This window comes from Psammomys obesus, unplaced genomic scaffold (genome assembly GCF_907164565.1).
Source record: "Psammomys obesus unplaced genomic scaffold, mPsaObe1.curated_primary_1811, whole genome shotgun sequence".
NCBI lineage: Eukaryota > Metazoa > Chordata > Mammalia > Rodentia > Muridae > Psammomys > Psammomys obesus.
This window is the reverse complement of record NW_026596085.1, coordinates 2,983,783-3,003,198: the sequence shown is the minus strand read 5'-3', so window position 1 is coordinate 3,003,198 and position 19,416 is coordinate 2,983,783. Positions and strand designations below refer to the sequence as shown.

Here is a 19,416-nt window from a genome sequence, read left to right as displayed (position 1 = left end):
GCCGAAGTTAAGAATAAAAGCAGGAATTTCAAATCTGGGTAAGGGGATGAATGAGCAAAGTGGGAGCTTTTTAAATACTGTGCCCTAGCTTTCCTGCCCACCCATGCCTGGAACCACTTGCTGGGAGGAGATCGAAAGGCACAATGAAGGGCCAAGCAACCTCTTAGCAATGGGCAGAAGAGGAAGCAGAGAAAAGTAGAAACTGGAAGTTGCCAAATTTGCTTTTAGAATTATTTATTTATTCTTTTTTTCAAATGGGCAAACCCCAGCAACAGCGAAGGACAAAAGCAGGCAAACTTTTTGAGTTAGCTGCGTGAGAAGGTCCTATTCACTCAAGTGTAGTTTCAGCCAGCTTTTTAAAAAGTGCTTTCCAAACTTGCGTACAGATCACTTAAGGTCAAAATCAACTTCATCTGGTTTCAGAACACGAAAAGCAAGAACATTGTTCGCCAAAACAGGTCTTTTTAGGGTGGGCGGGCCAATTCCAAAGAAGCCCTTTATATTCTGTTCCCATCTCCACTTCCCCACCATTTTCTATAGCTCAATAAAAAGCAAACGTTCCAAGAGAGTAGGAAAAAAAACAAAACAAACAAGCAAAAATCTCCAAACCCTTAGGGAATGAAGCTCCACGGGGCAGGCAGCGCTGCCCAGCCTCCCTTGCTAAGAAACACCCTCATCTACGGTGCAGGAAATGTGCTCGGCTCATTGGTGCAAAGGAGTTTTCATGGAAAGAACAACTAGAAGAATGGCCTGCCAGTTCTGGGACTGCTGCGATTCCACCTCTCCTCTTGTGGGAGCAGCAAGATACCCCCGTGAGATCACATTGCTGGAGGACTAGCCCTTCAGCACGACTATGGAAAAAGGCAAAGACGGTTCTTTCTTGTGGTGAGGAGAAAGGGCCGGTCCTTCTGAATGCCCAGTTCTGAGTCTACACCCCATCTGAAGTTCAAGCATTCATCCTTGGAACATAATTCTTGTTAATTGAAATTGTGATTTTTCTTAAACTTCAGATCAACTCAAAGCTTTTAGAAGGAGCTCTTTCACAATGCTAAACCATGGCCCAAGGAAAACCATGTACTCTGAGCACTTTACATCTTCCTAGGGAGGTTTTGTTACATTGCTGACTAGTGTCCTAAGGGGAAGACTTCTTTTGCAGGGTTGAATATAAAAAGGCAATTAAGCAATAAAACAGCAAACAGAAGTGAGGTAATTTTTTTTTTTTTTTTTTTTTTTTAGGTTTGGTTTGGTTGCTAGGTATGGGAGGGGAGGTGGTACATACATTACTGTTGTGATGTGTTGCCTCAAAATCCACAAACCACGCAACAGGAACAAGCTCTTTTCTGTGTTCCACAAGGAGACAGTATTGAAAGAAAACCTCACCCTGAGTTGTCTGCACGGCGGCAGGAAGGTCCCCTGCAGGCTACTGTAAGAGCAACAGGTATTCCTTCAGAGACGCGGGCAGCGGAAGGCCCTTCACTGCATCAGGCAGGTACTGCAGACCCAGGCTCCGGCGGACAGCGTAGCGGGCCAGGGTTTTCAGAGTCCCTGGTGCTGAGCACAACACAGTCAGTTTCTCACACAGCTGCTGGTCTTTGGTCACTTCTCGTGGCATGGTACCATTTTTCCTTAATTCAAAGTGTCCAACAGCTCTGTGGAGGAGCTCGAAGCAGGAGTCTTCTTTCTCTGTCCCAAGTCCTCTAACCAGCAGACCCACCAGGCGGGAGATGGGCGTCTGGCCTTTTAAGTTGATGACTCTCACCTCAGCACCATAATCAAGAAGGATGCTGACACTCTCGAGATTTCCCTTCATGGCAGCCCAGCTGAGCGGCGTGTCGTTGTTGTAATCCAGGGCATTGACAGAGGCCCCACTCTCCAGGAGAGCCCGCACGCACTCAGCATTGTTCTTAAATGCTGCCCAGTGAAGTGGAGTATCTCTGTTGCCATCCAGTGCATTGGGGTTCGCCCCATATTCCAACAGGACCTCCACACAAGCCTCATCTTTCTCTGCTGCATAGTGGAGCGCTGTTCGATTGTAGCCATCCAGGGCGTTGACCTGCAGAAAGGAAGGACCTGTTTAACAGTGGGCAGCTTACTGGGAAGAGGCTGGCAAAGAACTAGCCTGATTTCCCCACTGCCTTTGCCAAGCAGTGCTCTCAACAATAAGGTAATGTACAATTTCCCCGAAGTCTCGGTGGTCAAGATGGAAAGACGGGAACACACAGGAACTGTCTGCAAATGGCCACCACTAAGGGGCTGAACTGTCTGCAAATGGCCACCACCAAGGGGCTGGTGGGACTCAGTGTCTACTTCTCTACTCATTGGCTCCTCTGCCACAGAGCAGCGAGTGAGGAGGGGAAGATGAAGTCCAGGTCTTCAATACTGCTCTAGGAGATTCTGATTATTTCACCCTGACACTTTCCATATCCTGTGATTAATGGGAACCAGAGAGAAACATAATGAAGTCAAAACCCTGTCCTTTTAGCTGTGGTGTTCTTTTAACCCTACGGAGAACTCAGATGAACCCATGTAGCAGGACGATCACACACTTGTGGTACTGAAATGGCAGTTGCTTCACTGACTCTGTCATTAAGGTCATCTTAACATACACACGACAGAGCCAAACCAAACCATTTAACGGAGTTAGCCGTTTGTTTTGCTAAGTCTCACTTTCATTTTTGTCACCGGTATTAATCACTCAGGGTATAACCAGTTTCTCACTTCAGGGACATTTACATTACAAATACATTTATAATCCAAAAATTATAGACTAGCTAGTGCTAAGCAGAGAACATCATGGCCGTGTGGAGATGTTATGGTGGAATCTGAATCTTCGGCTTACTGTCCAATGTGTGTGGGACTGCCTGCACACTGGCTGGAAGCCTGTCTGATTCAAGCCAGCAGCTCAGCAGGTTCCACCTTCACGACCGCTCCCTAACAAAGCTACTGGATTAATCTGCCAAGTACTTACTTAGCAACGGCCACAACCTGGCAATCCCACACTTTCAATCTTGTTACATTCCCTTTTTATAGATGGGGAAATGGAGACAAACGAAGGGTTTAAGGAATCTGTTCAAGATCACACAATTGGAAGCACTTGTGCTGGAGATGAAATCTGGTTCCAGAGTCGTTTGGGGGATAGGTGGGCAGCTTTGGACAGTCTTGTAATGGGCTCCAGCTGCCTCCACTCACAGTCGGACTCACTCCTCCCAGGGCTGGGATCACACAGCACTACTTCCCATCAGGCCTGGCTCAAAATCTATCCCTTTAATAATCATTCTTTACATTGTTACTTCAGGCCAAAGCCAAGAGTCTACTTTTAAAACTTAATCTTTGATTTTTCTCTTAAGATACATTACAAGGAAGATAGACCAAGCTATACTAAAAATAACTAGTGGGCAAAAGAGGGGCACAAGTGGCCGGATCCAAAGGACAGGATGGCCTCATGATGAAAATCTGCAGAATCTCATGTTTACAAGTATCTCACAGGGCTTAGAATTAATCAGAGTGGAAAGCCTCTGTGCTTAGGGTAACTAGATAATCAGCAGAGGAGTAGTCAGCGGAAATATGAACAACCCCCAGGAGGTGGGCAGGGAAGGAAAGAAATAAAATTCCTCCCGGAGCCATGTTCAGCTTACATGAACAGGGGGGAAAGGGAAAGGTACTATCCTTAGAGTTATTTCATGGCTTCACATTTACACCTTGCTTTGGTAGCATATATGCCAACGTCACCATGAGTTACAAAGTAAGCTGTAAGGCGCAAAGGGATATTTAAGAGCACTCGAAGGTCAAGCCTTCCCAACTCACGAGTGTGGAAGCACTGAAGCCGTCACTCACCTCCGCTCCCTTCTCCAGGAGTAACTCCACACAGTCAGCGTCAGACACCATGCAGGCACAGTGCAGGGGCTTCAGGGTGCCGTGCGTGCAATTCACGTCCGCTCCCTGCAGGAGGGTTCAGAAGACAGACGTGACAGATGGACAACGGGCTCCTAACCCTGAATACACTGAAGCACAAGTACCTATTACTCCTAGGAATGAGTTCCAGTACTCACACCAAGGGAATACCGAAGAGGAAGAAAGGAAGCCAGCTCCCAAGACCAGGGGCGGAGAGGTGGCTTGGTGGTTAAGAGCACTGGCTCTTGAGAAGGACCAGGATTCAATTCCCAGCACCCACGTGGAGGATCACCACTTCCTCAGGCACCAGGCATCCCTGTGGTGCACAGTTACCCAGATTAAGCTATTAAGTTTCTCTACAACACAGCCTGCCAAAATGGCCACCTGGACACCCCTGAGGACGTGACCTTAAAAAGCTGAAGGAAGCCAGGCGGTGGTGGTGTATGCCTTTAATCCCAGTACTAGAGAAGTAGAGGCAAGTGGATCTCTGTGTGTTCGAGGCCAGCCTGCTCTACAGAGTAAGTTCCAGAACAGCCAAAGCTATAAAGTGAGAAATCCTGTCTCAAAAACAAACAACAAAACAAAACAAAAACCAAACAACCCAAAGAAGAAAAGCCAGACCAGCTGCAAGTCAGGAGAAAATGAGTCTCTCAGACTGAGGCCAGAACTATCAGGCTCTTTTTGCAGTTCAACAAATGACCACCACTAACTGTAAGGCCATCTTAATGTCTGTTCATAAACTCTTCAAGGCAGCCCAAGTCTCAGCATTGCTCCTAGTCTGATGGGGAAGGTTCAAAGTATGACATTCACATCAAAGCCTGTGTGACGGCAGCAGGGCTGGAATCGGAACACGACCAAGGCCCTCCTGCCCAGTCTTCTGACCCTACTTTGCTGAGAAGCAGCACTCGGCACCTTCCTGCTGCAGGCACGCAGCCCTGCAGCAGTTCCAGAACCCTGGCCAACAGTCATTTTAAACCATGAAGTGTGGAGTAACTACGTGGTTACACTTTCCAAAACATGATTCTGTACCTCTCTTTAGAGGGGGAAAAGTACCAAAATGTTCTAGGGTATGAGTCATGTAACAGAACTACTGATAGCAGTGCTCACAGGTCAGAGAAAGGGTTTCCTTTCTTAAAAAAAAAAAAAAAAAAAAAAAAATCAGGCCGGTAGCCATTGTAACCAAGCAGAAAAGTGAAATCTCTCCATGTAATCACCATAACCCAGGTTTGAAGGAAACCTCCAAGGATTTAAAAACTGACCCCCCCCCCCCTTTGTCTCCTGCTACCCTTAGTAAAACATGTACAAAGGACTCTGGGCTACATGGCTTTCACATGTGTGCATGCAGCAGATCAGACAGACTTTGCAAAACAAAACAACAACCATAAGAGTAGTGTCATCTAGAATATATTTTATGAAGAAAAACATCAGGGACAGAAAGTGAAAGGGGAAAGCAGGTGAAGCAAAAGTTGGGGAATGTACCGTAATGATCAGACTGTAAACACTGACACACAGAGCACGTGTGAAATCAAGGGTGCCCCGTGAAGACCGGCCAGGGTTTAGCAGGGATCCCCCACCTCCCTCAGAGGTCTGCTGTCAGGACTAGCCTACTCACCCCTCTGATGAGGTCCTCCACGTTGTCATGTGGGAAGGAGCGGATGGCAGCGATTGTTCGGATCAGGCGTTCTGAGAGGGAGTATTTGCTCTGAATGGTCTGCATAATATACCACATGCTGGAACTCATCAAGGCTCAGAGGATGTTCACATGCTCCAAACTGCCTGAAACAAACAAGTGTTAGGCATACGCAATACCACTGAGTACACCGCTCGGTAGGGTTATTAAGCATTTTCTGAGGGCTTCCCAATCTAAAAACAGACTTCAAGGAGATCCGTGACTAACCAGTGGTGCCTCCTGCAATAGTAAGGGACTAGATTAGAGCAGCTGCTAGGATGTTAAGTAAACCCGGATACTCTGGGCCTGTGTTCTACTCTCTGATGTGATGAGACCAAGATCTCCCTAAGAAGTCTGGTTCTAAGATCCTCCTGGAGGACCACATGGTCCACAAGGCTGGCAAGGAGGAAGAGTTCTGGAAGGCTAAAGATGGTACCACACACTCCTCTCCTCCTCAGTAACCCCTTCCAACACACTTGTGCACACATCACTGTTTCTCTGTCTTCTAACTCCTCTGCTCAGTAAAGCTAACCAACACATCACACACAATGTAGACATTTGACAAATGTCGGTTGTTTGACAGAGTATGAAGATGCTTGGTACCCGTGGGGCCAGGAGACAAACCTATCCTGATGATAAGTCGCCTGCGGATATTTTCAAATATTTGACAGAGAAAAACAAGAAATAAGGTAACATTCTAAATTACGGAAGAAAGTGAGCGTATAACTACTCTGGAATCAACATAAATTTTTAAAAGTTCATACCAATAAAATATGCTTTCAGGTATAGGAAATAAGCAATTTAAAATAAAAAACATTTCAATAATTGGCTAGTCAACATGCCTGAGAAATAGAGTTGTACAAATGTGTTGAAACCGCTTTATGAAAGAATTCTAGGATGAGAGGAGAAAATAAGTCAACATACTTCGATTCAACTATGATAAAGTTTTAACTACATAGATGTAGTTAAGTGGCACATCTGAAAATGACAGCTGACAAGGTGATGTTTATTATGAAAAAAAAGCACTGATCAGAAACTGGAGAAAAAAAGTGTAACAAGCAGCCCCAGCTCCTTGATGTGTTCGCTTCGCAGTCTGCGTTTTTGTTAAAACATCAACCTCTACCCCAAGAACAAGGGTAATGGGAGGGTTTTAAAGCAGTGCTTGGTACATGATCGGCCTCAACAGACACTTGTTAACCCAGTACTTGACTTGGCCTCACACTCACCAAACTTCTGGGTGAGGAAAGCTGCCATCAAGGTGTGACACAGAAGCAAAAAGCTTTCACTTTGGAACCTATTACTTTTTTTTGTAATTACATAAACAACTACAAAGGGCATAAATCTGAAAAAGTTTTGGTAATTTTGTAATACATATTTGCTTTTGTGATGAGGTATCCCTTTAGCACTAGATAATATAGTATAAACTCTACTAGTTTGTCTGTTTTTTGTGAATCAGTAGCCATTTATATCTGTCTCAAAGGTATACAAGGCTGAAGGTAAGGCTTGGCAGAATTCGACAAATCCTTTTTTCAGTTCCTAGCACTCAAAAGAAAAGAACACATTCTCATCAGATCCTCAGAGACAAAGATGTGTACCCTACACTTTGTAGCAAAGGAAACAAAAGCTGGTGGGGAGCACAAAGGTTTATTTTGAGTCTGGATCCTGACAACAGTGTGGACAAAACCCAGGTTGTCTAAAGGGGAAGGACCGCACTGGCATGGTCGTGTTAAGCTTCTGGTACACGGTTAAGCAGAGAAACTAAACCCTGCACTCATTTTACGCGCGTTCCTGGATTCCAGGCTAAGAACTGCCCCGAAGCTCCAGGTGAAAAGGGTGTGACTTTGAGTGAGGATCTGCTTCCCTGTCCTGCGGCCCCGCCGGCAGCAACCCTGAGGTCTGAGCCTCAGCTGGGCCCCCCCCCCCACCTTTGTTTTCTTTCCCTATGGAATGTAGAGAAAGCACCATTTTTATTTATTTTTTTTTATTTTTCCTTTTTATAGCAATGCAGAAAGACACTCAACAGACCCAACAGCTTCTGCTCTGGGCAGGCCTGAGCCTCGCCCCCGCGGGCACCCTCGGCCTGGCTCCCAACCCCACCATATGGGCTGCGGGAGGCTCGCGGCCGCCGCCGGGCTTGGCCGAGCCGAGGGGCGGGGCCGAGGGCACGAAATGCCAGAACTGCTGAGTCCCTTGCGGCAGGGGCTCCCTGGAGCTCGCAGCAATTCGGGCGAGTCCCGGGCGCCTCAGCCTGCACCCCCAGAGGCGCGGACACCGACCAGCCCCCGCCCCCGCCCCCCGCAAAGAGCCGGGCAGGCGGCTCAGGGGCGTTAACTGGCTGCGGAGCTCCGGGCCGGGCGACCTGGCTTCACTCCGTCCCGCACCCACGGTCGGTCGCACTCACCGAGCCGCCGGGCAGACCGGTCCGGGAAGCCGCTGTCAAGGCGTGACCCGGAAGCAGAAGCGGCCTGCGGCAGGCCCAGGTTTACGGCGAAAGGCCGCCGAGTTGCGTGGGCGCCTGCGCGCTGGCCAATGTGAAGGAGCGGAGTGCGCCTGCGCAGTCAGGATACTTCAACTTTCCTAGGGAGTCGGTTGCTTTCTCCTGTCTCTGCCTCTAAGGAATGGGTGTGGGCGCAGTCGCTAGTTCGCCCCCAGCCTTGGGCCTGGCATCCTGGTCTACTGTTGGAAAAGAAACCCACGACTCCCGGCTTTCAAGCCTAGTCTGTAAGGCTGTGTCCCACCAGTGTCTGCATCCGAAAATAGCATTCTCTGCTCAGCACCGTCCGTTTCCACGTGGAGTGCAAGCTTCACATAAGTGAAACAGCGAGTGGCTGGTGACTGCCTCTCTAATTTTGATCTGATGGATGAAGCCCGGTTTATTTCAGTCGCTCATCTCTCTGAGAATTCACTCACGGCACAACAAAAGCACGTTTCCACCTCTACACTGCAGAAAGGATAGGGCCAAAGGATCCATCAAGACAGAGTACTCCACCGCTGTCTGTAGGTGTGGGCCCTGACTGCTCTTGAGGCAATGGCGTTGCACCGCGCAGCACAGTATGAAGAGTGCAAGCCTAGGGCATTGGCTTTGAGGCTGATTTATTACTTCACTCTGTTTCTCTGAGTGCTGACTTTCTCGAATGTTGACCGTAAAGATACTTAAATATCCTATTTCTAGACATTTTGATTTTACTAAGCTTCAAAGCAAAAAGTCTTGCTTCCAAAGCGCTGTCTTCCGTTGCCCAAATTCGATGCTTCTGAACCACAAAACAGAACCTGTGAGATGTCATTATAAAATCGCAAAGCCTACAGTGTCTGTTCCATTTTTGCTTCTTCTGGTGTCTCCTTTCTAAAGAAAGATAAGGACAACAACGATTCTCAGTTTTTTATTTTAATATTACTTTTGTCATAAAAACATTCAAACATACAGAAAAACTAGAAAGAATAGCAGCATGAAATCTTTATAATCATCACCTATTTGTAAAACATTGACATTTCATCACATTTAAGATCTCTTTTTTCAAGATTTAGGTTGTTGTTGCTTTTCTTTTTTGTTTTAGACAAACTACTCAAAAATGTTTGTAATCCCTGCTGCATTGGGGGATTTTTTTTTTTCCTGACAAGACAACTAATATAAATGTATGAATGACTGCATTTTACTAATAAGTGATAAAATAGACTACCCATATGGGTTATTTTGAAGTGCCTTGGAGACTTTGTCATCACAGCACATAAGTTTTAGATTTGCCTGTTCACGGAACATTTACTGAGCACGTATTCTTTTCAGCTCAGCCTTTCTGGGGGCAGGGATGAAGTGTGGTTCCTTTCGATTAAGGAATCGGAAGACAAATGGGATCATTGTCAATTGCTGTTAAGGACAATCATGGCAACAAAGGTTCTGCATCCAAAGTTAGTGTTGAAGCACAGTTCTCCAAAATGAAACCAAGAGTTACAGGAAGGGGACCTGGGAAGATCTTCCTAGGGAAAAATTTCTGCGATTGAGTCCAGTCTGTCCTTCCACCCAAATATTCCTTTCCCCTCAAGCAAACAAGGTTCTTTGGCACCAGAGAGTTTGAAAGGTGTTCACTGTTGTTGTAAAGAAGTAAATTCACATTTTGGCCTGTCAGTGAATGAGAGCTGCAGCTACAGAATAGGAAATTGTCAGTATTTCCTTGGGCCCAAAGGTGGACCACATAAAAAGACCAACAACACAGTTGCCTACCGAATGAAGGGCAGTCTGGAGGCATGAAGGCACCAGATGGGCTGAAGTTAGAGACAGACAACAGAAATGCATTTAGTTAAGAGGGCCCTGATGATGGAACCTCCAAAGAACAGATAAAGGCCTCCTTTAGGGGGGAAAATATCAGTTTTACCATCAGTCAGATAAAGTGTTGACCTTCCGAAGAGCAGCCCTCTGGACTCAGGCATTCTGCCTCCTCCCACTCATACACAAGCAGATGGAAAGGCAGCCAGCTGATGGGGACGGGAGCTTGGGAGTGTGGGAGGAGAGATGTAGTGAGTCTAGGAGAAAGCTGACGGCTGGCAGCCACCAACACAGACCCTACCTGGGGGAAGGAGAGAGCAGTCTTGGAGTGATTAATACCCTAGAATCAAGATTTGAGAATCCAACTAACATTTTGGACTGGAAACGTTCTAAGTATGAAATCTAGGCTGTCCTTTTTTATTTTAATTTCAAAGAACTGCTCTGTAAAAGAGTGTCAGTTGTCAGAGAATGAGCCAAAAAGTAAAGGTCTGCCTGATTTTTCCATTCAAGAACCAAGGAAGATAACTTAACCCCAGCTCCTAGGCAAAACATTCTAAAAGATGCTAAAAGCCAAAAGAGCGAAGTCGCATTTTGATCACACCCCATGGCTTATGCATTCCATATCTCTATGCTCTCACTGTACATAGTTTTTTTCTGTCCTTAGTAGTTTGAATAGAAGAAATTCATGAGGTTTTTTTGTTTTGTTTTGTTTTTTGTTTTTTGTTTTTGTTTTTGTTTTTTTGTTTTTTTTGTTTTTTTTGTTTTTTTTTTTTTTTTTGCATGCTGTGTTTCCCATAAGACTTTTAGGTCATTTTTCCCTATGTTAATTCCAACTCTGCCCTCAAGAAGGGCCCAGTAAATGGTGTTAATTGGCAGACAGTCTCACTAGTGTTTCTATTTTCAGAGCTGGGCATAAACTTGAGCTGGAAACTTGATAATGCTGCTACGGTTGTACCCACTGCTGCTAGCAGCAGTCAACATGGATTAGTGTCTAGACTGAGCGGAGGCCACAGGAGTGAAGCAGCTTTCAGATCTCATGTCTTGCCTTTTAAGCCACGTGCACGATTCCTTTCGGGACTGAAGCCGTCTCTTCTCTTACCAGCTTCACGTATTTTTGTGGTTTGAAGCAGATCCTTTGGAGAGACAGGAAGCTGGAGGAGAGGAATTCTGCCTTGTAAGCTTCTGAGTGGTAACAGAGCGCCTTTCACAACAGCTTTCTGGGCTCTGGCCAAACTCATCAAATATGCTCCTGCCTCAGACCTCCTTCCTCAGGGACACACATCTAATGTTGATGGCAATTTTCCCCACATCCTGCCTAGAGGAAGGTGACTAAAGTGTGAGGAGGGACCATTCTTAGGTGCTCTTATCACCAAAAGAACAGAAGCCAAAGGAATAGGAGATACTCTTAAACATGGGGAGAGAAGTTCGGGTCAAAATTAACAAGATAGAATGAAAAATTAGGACCCACTCACTATCTAGCTGGTTGGGAAAAATCTCTCCTAACACAATCGTATATTTTACCTTTCTCTGAACTTATTTAATATTTAGGGTTGTCACTTAATGTTTTTTTTTTGTTTGTTTGTTTGTTTTGTTTTTTTGTTTTTTTGAGACAGGCTTTCTCTGTGTAGCTCTAGCTGTCCTGGAACTTGTTTTGTAGACCAGGCTGGCCTTGAACTCACAGAGATATGCCTGCCTCTGCCTCCTGAGTGCTAATGTAGTTCTTCACATTTAGAGATAATATAACACCATATCAGCACAGTAGGAAACAACATTCCAGTTCTGAGCAAGTTGCATTCCATATCTGAGCCTCAGTTTACTGGCCCATACAACGAGACCAGAGAACACCTAGTCCAAGGGTGAAGTTCACAAAACCTAGGCCATGTTTGTGAAGACCAGTTTTATATGCCACATAAAGCATTATGGGCTACTACTATGCCGTCTTCATATTAGCTTGTGTTTGTTTAGAGGAATTGCCAAGTGCTTTGTCCTTTTGGCCCTATTAAGGATGAGACATATTTCCCATATTTATTCCTTCTGTGTAGCAAAGTCTCCTCACATAGTAGGTGTGCTGGCTAGTTTTATGTCAACTTGATATAAACTAGAGTCATCTGAGAGGAGGAAAACTCAACTGAGAAAATGCCTCCATAAGATCAGGCTGTGGGCAAGCCCGAAGGGCATTTGATTTATTAATGATTGATGTGTCATGCCAACCCTAGGCTGGTAGTCCTGGGTTCTAGAAGAAAGCAAACCCCCAACTAGACATCTCTTACCACTGAATGAAACCTCCAGTGCTAGGACTGCGTTCATCTGAGCTGCTGGCCAAAGGGACTCCATGGAAACCCCCAAACAACCCGGGCTCTAACCAAGGCTATTGGTTCTTCTCTGTAAACCGAGGGTAACTCCGCATTGCTGAACTCAGCATCTACATAACTCACCAACACGAAGAAGCCAAGCTGCTGCCTATCTAGAGCCCTCACCCCTGCGGATTGGCTCTCATGGAAGGTACTCTGCACGCTACCAAAGGAGAAAGGTAAACGTCGACCCAGCTACAAACCCTTTGATCCACAGTGGTGACCTGCAAGCAAGACATGCTGGTACAACGGAAGTTGTGAGAGTAGCTAGCCAATATCTGATTGGATTTAAGGAATTTGATTGGATTCCATGAGATGGAACCTCTGCCCTACACTGCCCAGATGGCCAGGAACCCGAGACAAGATACTCCACGGACCTAGAGAAAAACCAAATATATTGTTCCGCTGAAGGAACGTTCTGCCATACATGGGTCAGCATCTCTCTTGGCCGTCATCAGAGACTCTCTCTCCTCCAGTTGATGGGAACAAATACAGACACAAGCAGACAATGTGTAGAGAGTGAGAGACCTTGGAACACTTGGTCCTAAGCGGGATGTCTCCCTTAAATCCCTTCCCCCAGCGCTCAGGAAGGGGAAGAAGGCAGAAATGTTGTAAGGGCCAACGGGGGGAGGGGTAGACAACACCAAGGAAACAAGGCCTTCTAGGCACAGCAGGACTGATGCAACTTTGATCCCAGAGAGCATGGACAGAGCCTACACAGGTCTAAGCTGGGGTTCCAACATAGGGTCCCAGTGTTGGGAGGGGGAAGCAGACACAACCCCCATCCCTAACAAGCTATCCCCATTGGTAACTACTGGGAAAGGATAAGCTAGTTTTCTGCAACTGAGTCTCTCATTGGGTATACAAAATAACATGGAAGGGCAAGCCCCATGCCCAGCAACAGACGGCCAACAACAGACGGCCAGCACAAAACAAGTTCAATGGAAGTTTGGGAGGTTTTTTTTTTTTTTTCCTCACACAATGCTTTGTCTAGCCTTTTACTTTTTTTTTTTTAACCTTATAGATATTTTGATTATATATTATGGTTTTCAACTTCGTTTTCATGGGTTTCCTGTGTGTCTGAATGTATGTGTCAGCATCTGTATGTGTTTCTTAAGCTTTTTCTTTAGCTTTTTTTTTTCTGTTTGTTTTGTTCTATTTAGGTTGTTTGTTTTTAAAGCGTATTTTATGGATTTATTGTTATTATTTATTATTACATATTTCAGTTTGTTTTCTCAGAGACAGGAGGGGTGTGGATTGGGTGGGTGGAGAGGATCAGGGAGGAGGTGAGGGAGGGAAAACTGTGATCAAAATATAGTGTACGAAAAAATCTATTTTCATGAAAAATTTAAAACAGATACTTACCATATGGCCACAAGGAGAGAAAGAGAAAAAGTAAAACAGGACGAGCAAGCCATGAGGTACAGCAAGGCAGTGAGCGGCAGTTCTCCAAGACCTCTGCATGAGCTCCTGCCTCTGGGTTCCTGTCTGCTCTGAGTTCCTGCCTCGGCTTCCCTCACTGGACTGTGACTCAGGATACATAAGCCAAACTAACCTTTCCCAGTTTGCTTTTGACTATGATGTTCTCCACAGCAATAGCAGCCATAGCTAAGACAGCGGCTCTATGTCAACACAAGGAAACGTGAACCGCTGAAAAGTGGTCTTCTTAGGCATTCTCCTCTGAGAAGACATCCTCTGAGAAAGAAAGAGGCTCAGGGATGAGCTCAGAGAAAAACCGGAAAGACAAAGTTCAGAGGCTTAGCTAGGAGAGTTTCCTCACAGGGGCAGAGCAGTGTCAGAGTGCAGATGGAGTAGCTCCCAGGATGCCTCAGGATTAAACAAGGGCATCTTGCAGAAACTGCCTGAGGCAGACTCCCTCTCAACATTCAAATGCTTCCCCCTGCTTTGCTTTCCTTTTCCTTTTCTCCAGGGCTCAGGCAAAGTAATGAATCATTTTTTAAAAATGAAAATTTTCTTACATGTACATTTTCTTTTCTTTTCTTTTTTTTTGTCCTATAGAATACCGATATTTTCCACTTAGCTCTTCACAGAGAAAGAATGCTTGAGGGATTTTGAAAAAAAAATCACAGTAGAAACACAATTAACATTAATGATAACACTGAAATAACACATACATGATATATTTTTTTCCAAAAACATAAACACTGTATTTTAATTATCTGGCAAACAAACATTGGAATGGACAAACTCTTGCAAGAAAGGTTTTTTGGTTTTTTTTCCTTTTTCTCCTACTTTTTCTATTGCCTACAGGAGGGAAACAGGAGATTTGAAATGCCCACTTGCTGATCCCAGTGAATGGATTAGAACAGGTTCTTAACCTTCCTAATGCTTCCACCCTTAAACACAGTGCCTCATGTTATGGTGATCTGCCAACTGGAAGATTATTTTTGTTGCTACTTCATAGCTGTAATTTTGCTATTGTCACGAATTGCAGTCTGTGTTTTCTGATGATCCTGGGTGGTTGCTGTGTGGTCTCCACCCAGGATATGAGAACCGCTGGTCTAGACTATCGCAGAGTGTCTTAGCAAAGAAGTGACCAGATTGTCTGAAGCAGTTCCAGGGGCCTGAGAAGTAAACTAGGTTCCAGCTCACAATTTTCTGCCGGGGTGCAGCTGGTAGGAATAAGTCTCCCCCTGGAGGACAAACAGAGCATTTGTTCTATCAGGCTGCTTCCCCAAAGTTCAGAAATTAGCACATGTCCTGACTCGATTTTTTTGGTTTTCTGATAGATTCACTCATTTATTCTTTCATCCCTCCACCAGGCATTTATTCAATGCTATTACCATGACTGTTAACCATGAGCGATGCTGAAGATACTGCCAAGAACAAGATAAACATGACCCCCGACTCCAGGGAGGTTACATTTCCAGGTGAGAAAGAAATATTACAAAATCCTTTCCATACCTACACCCTCACAACAGTGATGCGCACCACAAAGAGAAGGTGCAATGAGCTAATCGCACATGCCTTCCCCAGACGCACCTGCTCAAGTCTTAGCCCCTACGGTGGTAGTGTTAGGAGATGAGCCCTCTGGGAAGGCCTGCTCATGAATGTGCCTAATGCCCCTATAAGAGAGCCCAGAAATAGGCATATTATATTTTGCTACATTGCATGGGAGAGCAAGGCAGAAAATTGAAGAACAATAAGACTACTCACTGAAAGACCTTGTTCAAGGTGAAAAGTCGAGAAACAGTTCTCTGAGTGCAGACCTAGAAGACGGGTGGAAGACAGATTAAAGGTGAGGACAAGGTTCAAGGAGTCAGGCTGGAGCAAAGCAAGCACCAGAGAGTACAAAGGCTGAAAGGCAAGAGGCACAGAAAGGTGATGAGAAAGGAGCCAGGGTGGAAGGCAGAGGGCACACACTGAGGTCAGGAGCCACAGGGAGACTCCAGACCACATGGAGCCTGGGGGCACAGCTTAGAGCCTCTGAACTACGCTTCCAAAGACAGGGAGCCCACCACTAGGGTTTAGGCAAGTGAATCACCACGCCCACATTTTTAAAGGGTCACACTGGCTTCCCAAGAAAGTGTCTTTTACACAGGATCAAAGACATGAAAACAGTAGCCTAAGCGTTCTAGGCGAAAACGGTGGCGCCTGAAGGTGGCTGCCACAGATACGGGGGAGAATTGGACATACTTAACGTCAGAGCTAGTAGGGGTTGGTGGTGGTTGTAAGCTTAAAGTAGATGAGAATCAAACATGGCTCCTTCTCCTCCCAGGCCCCTGTCTGCTCGTGTATGAACGAAGGAGCCACTGACAAAGTTGTGACAGGAAAAAAGATGAGCTGAGATCATCTGAATGGGCTGAGACGGTCTGTTTCAAGGTGGACTCTTCAGCTACTTCACACAACATGTGGAGCACAGTGCTTGGGACCAGACATGGACAGCTGACAAGTGAAGGCAGTCTGGGACTCCTACCAGAGGCCGTCACACTGTTGATGCGAGGTTTTTGCTGTTGCTGTTTCCATTAATGCGTTATTGAATGAAATGAAGTTACACAAGAATGAACACTGTTCAGCAGTCACCTAGCGAAGGACTTAGCACCAGCTGGGAGTTCAGAGAAGACTTTTTAGGGGAATAATAAGTGAGCAAAGTTTTGAAAAATTACGAGAACCCATTTGTGGGAACTGGGATCCAAGAGGGGGTGAGAGAGACGGAGTCACGAACCTGGGAAACAGACTCCGGGGGCCAGCATTGAGTGCAGATCTACTTTACTGCGCAGCAAACATTTTTGTACAGCCTTTGGACCACCGGGAAGTTGACATGAGCTCTGGGTAGCCAACCACCCCACTGTCACTATGGGGAGGTGCCTGGCCTGAGATCACCTGAGGGAACTTCTCTGCAGACGGTAAAAGTGGCCGCCACCCTGTTCTGGCCCAATCTGAGGCTCTTCCAGTTTGCTGGGATCCTTGTGTCACGCTGTTTGCCAGCGGACATGGGCACTTGTAGTATTGAGCGGTATGGAAGCCTCTCTCATTGTCCACCAGGCCCCACCAGGCCCCACCGGGGGCCGAAGCACCCACACCCAATAAGAAAAGTGGGAGATTTTTTTTGTCTCCCCCAGGGAAAATCAAAATCAAAATAATTTAAGAGCTAAATGAAGTTCTATCATTGTCTGTATGTGCATGTGCGTGTGCGTGTGTGTGTGTTTTCGAAACGTATTTCTAGCTGTCCCGGAACTCACTATGTAGACCAGGCTGGTCTAGAACTCAGAGATCTTCCTGCCTCTGCCTCCCAAGTGCTGAGACTAAAGGCATGTGCCACCGTGCTCTGTTGAGTTCTGTCATCTCAATGAATCGATTAAAATACTGTATAGTATAATGCTTTTAAAAAAAAAATCTCCATAAAAGTTACCAAACTGGTTCAAAACGGAACTCTAAAACCTTGCATCCAACCCCATCTCAGAGCAAAGAAAAGGAAAACTTCAAATTTTCCAATTAAATATAGATATTACATTGCCACTAAAATACAAGATACTACAAGGGGAAAAACTGCAGAGAAAGCAAAAAGGCTAAATATTAGGAAGGAAAATCAAAGCAAAAAATGTCCTAATTGCTTCAGGAATACAAAGACGGATAAATGCTAGGAAATTCGTTAATACAGCTAAGTATTGTATACAGAAAGAAAACGTCTTGATCCTATCTCTACAGATTCTGGAAAAGCATTTCAAAACTTCAAAATGAGTGCCTACTAAAATAATGTTCAAAAGAAGGATAAAAGCCTATGTTCGTAACATCACAACTCATCTCCTTTCCACACTTACTCCCACTGCAAGCGTGCGGAGACCCTGGAGGCTCCACAAAAGAAGACAGAGACGCCAATCGTCTGTACAACACGTCACATAATTTGGGAGGTACTTGCCAAAGTATTTATGTTCTTGTTTACTTTTGAAGACAAGGTCTTGCTACGTACTTCTGGCTGGCCTGGGACATGCTATGTAGGCTAGGCTGGCTGCAAACTCCCAGCAGCCCACTCTCTCCTACGAGGATGACGGGTGAGCACCACCACACTTAGTCCCCAAGGTAGTTTTACAGAAGAAACCAATTAGGTTAGATGTGTTAGATGGGTCATGCAGGAAAAGACAAGAAACCAGTGAAGAAGTACCATAAAAGACAAGATGGGCCAGTGCAGAAGAAGCCATAAATGGGGTCAACAGTCTTCTTATACAGGGAAGAACCAGCCAGAATATAACGTGGAAGTGGCCATCAAAACACAGTTTTCAAAAGACACTACAACTACAAAATCTCTAGATAAAGTGTTAGAAGAAAATGTGAAAAATCTGTGAAAAAATATTTTTGATGTTCTCTGAAGATGTAAAGGTGGACTAAATAAATGAAAAACACAATGTTAATAAAAATAAATTCTAATTCAAATAATATTTTTTAGCAAATGTATTTGATTTTTGTCTTGATTTTTAAATACACAAATAGACTCTTAAGTTCATATAAAAATCAAAACAAACAAACAAAAAACCCCAAACAACAACAATAAAACCAAAACAAAAAAAGCCCAAGAGTATCCAGACAAGCATTGGAACGAGGAGGAGGGGCCTGTCTTACCCAGTATTTAAAAATATATGACCCCTTCATAATTAAACTGGTACAGAGTTGGTTCATATGAACAAATACACTGACAGAATAAAAGAAAAGGTTTATATAGCAATTTAAAATATGTAAACATTAACCATGCAAAAAAAGATGGAAAACTTTTAAAATAGCTCATTTTGGGATGTCTAAATACGATCTGTGTTGGGGGGGGAAGAAGGGGAGGGGTTCTGCAAACCCCAGGGAAGGTAGAGAAAACTTCCATGATCTGTGGGAGGCAAGTCTGGTTCAACAAGGCTTGGATATCAGTGTTGGCTCAAACTTCTAGAGTCTGATACCAGGCAGTTTATTGTAAGCATATTTAAGCACAGGACAATTTGGGGGAAAAAGGTTTCCTGGTGTGCAATCCCCTGTGCACAAGGAGGAATAATTACACAGCAACTCTTCTCAGAGTACATGTCACTTCCTCCATGACATCTGTGTCATCTTAAGGGCCTAGGGGAGGCTCTGGTCTCAGCCATGCAGATAGCACAGAGGTCATCTGAGCTATCAGTCACCTTTGGTCCTGCTTGTGAAAGCTTGGGGGAGTCCCTGGCCACACAATAGTGTGTAGGTCACCTGGACTATTAGTCACCCTGGTCCTGCTGGTGGGAGCTTGGTTTGGCCTGTTCCTACAGACAGCACAGACACCAGGCTATTAGCCACCTCCATTCCCAGCTTCTGCCTCCTGAGAGCTAGGATCAAAGGCATGCACCACCACCACCTGGACATGCAATTTTATTTTAAAATATGAACACGTACTCAACTCATTCAAAACAGAAAAGTAAAATTATGTTACTTTGACACATAATGTTTCTTTTGGTGTTGCCAAAATTGTGGGGTACATTTATGTAGCCTGCATTTGTTACTTTGTGGGTTCTTCTTCCTTCTACCCTTCTTCCTTCTACTCTTCTTCCACCCTTTCAACCTCCTAACACTAGATAAGAGAGAAAGAAGGATAAAGGGAAAAGAGAGAAACATTATAGTTAGACTACTTCCTGCTGATTAGGGGCATTGATTTCCTTAGGGGCAAGTTTGATCTAATTTCTTCTCCTTCTCTTCCTTCTAGTTTTTCTTTTCTTTTTTTTCTTTTCTTTATTTCTCTTTCTTTCTTTCTTTCTTTTTTTTTTTTTTTTGAGACAGGG

At 45.0% G+C, this 19,416-nt stretch overlaps 1 protein-coding gene across 2 annotated transcripts; it reads right to left on the bottom strand.

Moving 5' to 3' along the window:
* Positions 1-209: 209 nt before the first annotated feature.
* Positions 210-8,030, bottom strand: Asb8 (ankyrin repeat and SOCS box containing 8). Of its 2 annotated transcripts, none has more exons than XM_055627233.1 (4): positions 7,962-8,030; positions 5,504-5,667; positions 3,835-3,939; positions 210-2,053 (listed from the first exon to the last, which is right to left on the bottom strand). In XM_055627233.1, exons 2-4 carry the CDS (start codon positions 5,630-5,632, stop codon positions 1,421-1,423), a joined length of 867 nt encoding a protein of 288 aa, XP_055483208.1. In that variant the 5' UTR covers positions 5,633-5,667; positions 7,962-8,030; the 3' UTR covers positions 210-1,420. The 2 variants fall into 2 exon arrangements, with proteins under 2 accessions (XP_055483208.1, XP_055483207.1); XM_055627232.1 differs by having other exon boundaries at positions 5,504-5,663; positions 7,962-8,028.
* Between the last annotated feature and the right edge of the window lie 11,386 nt (positions 8,031-19,416).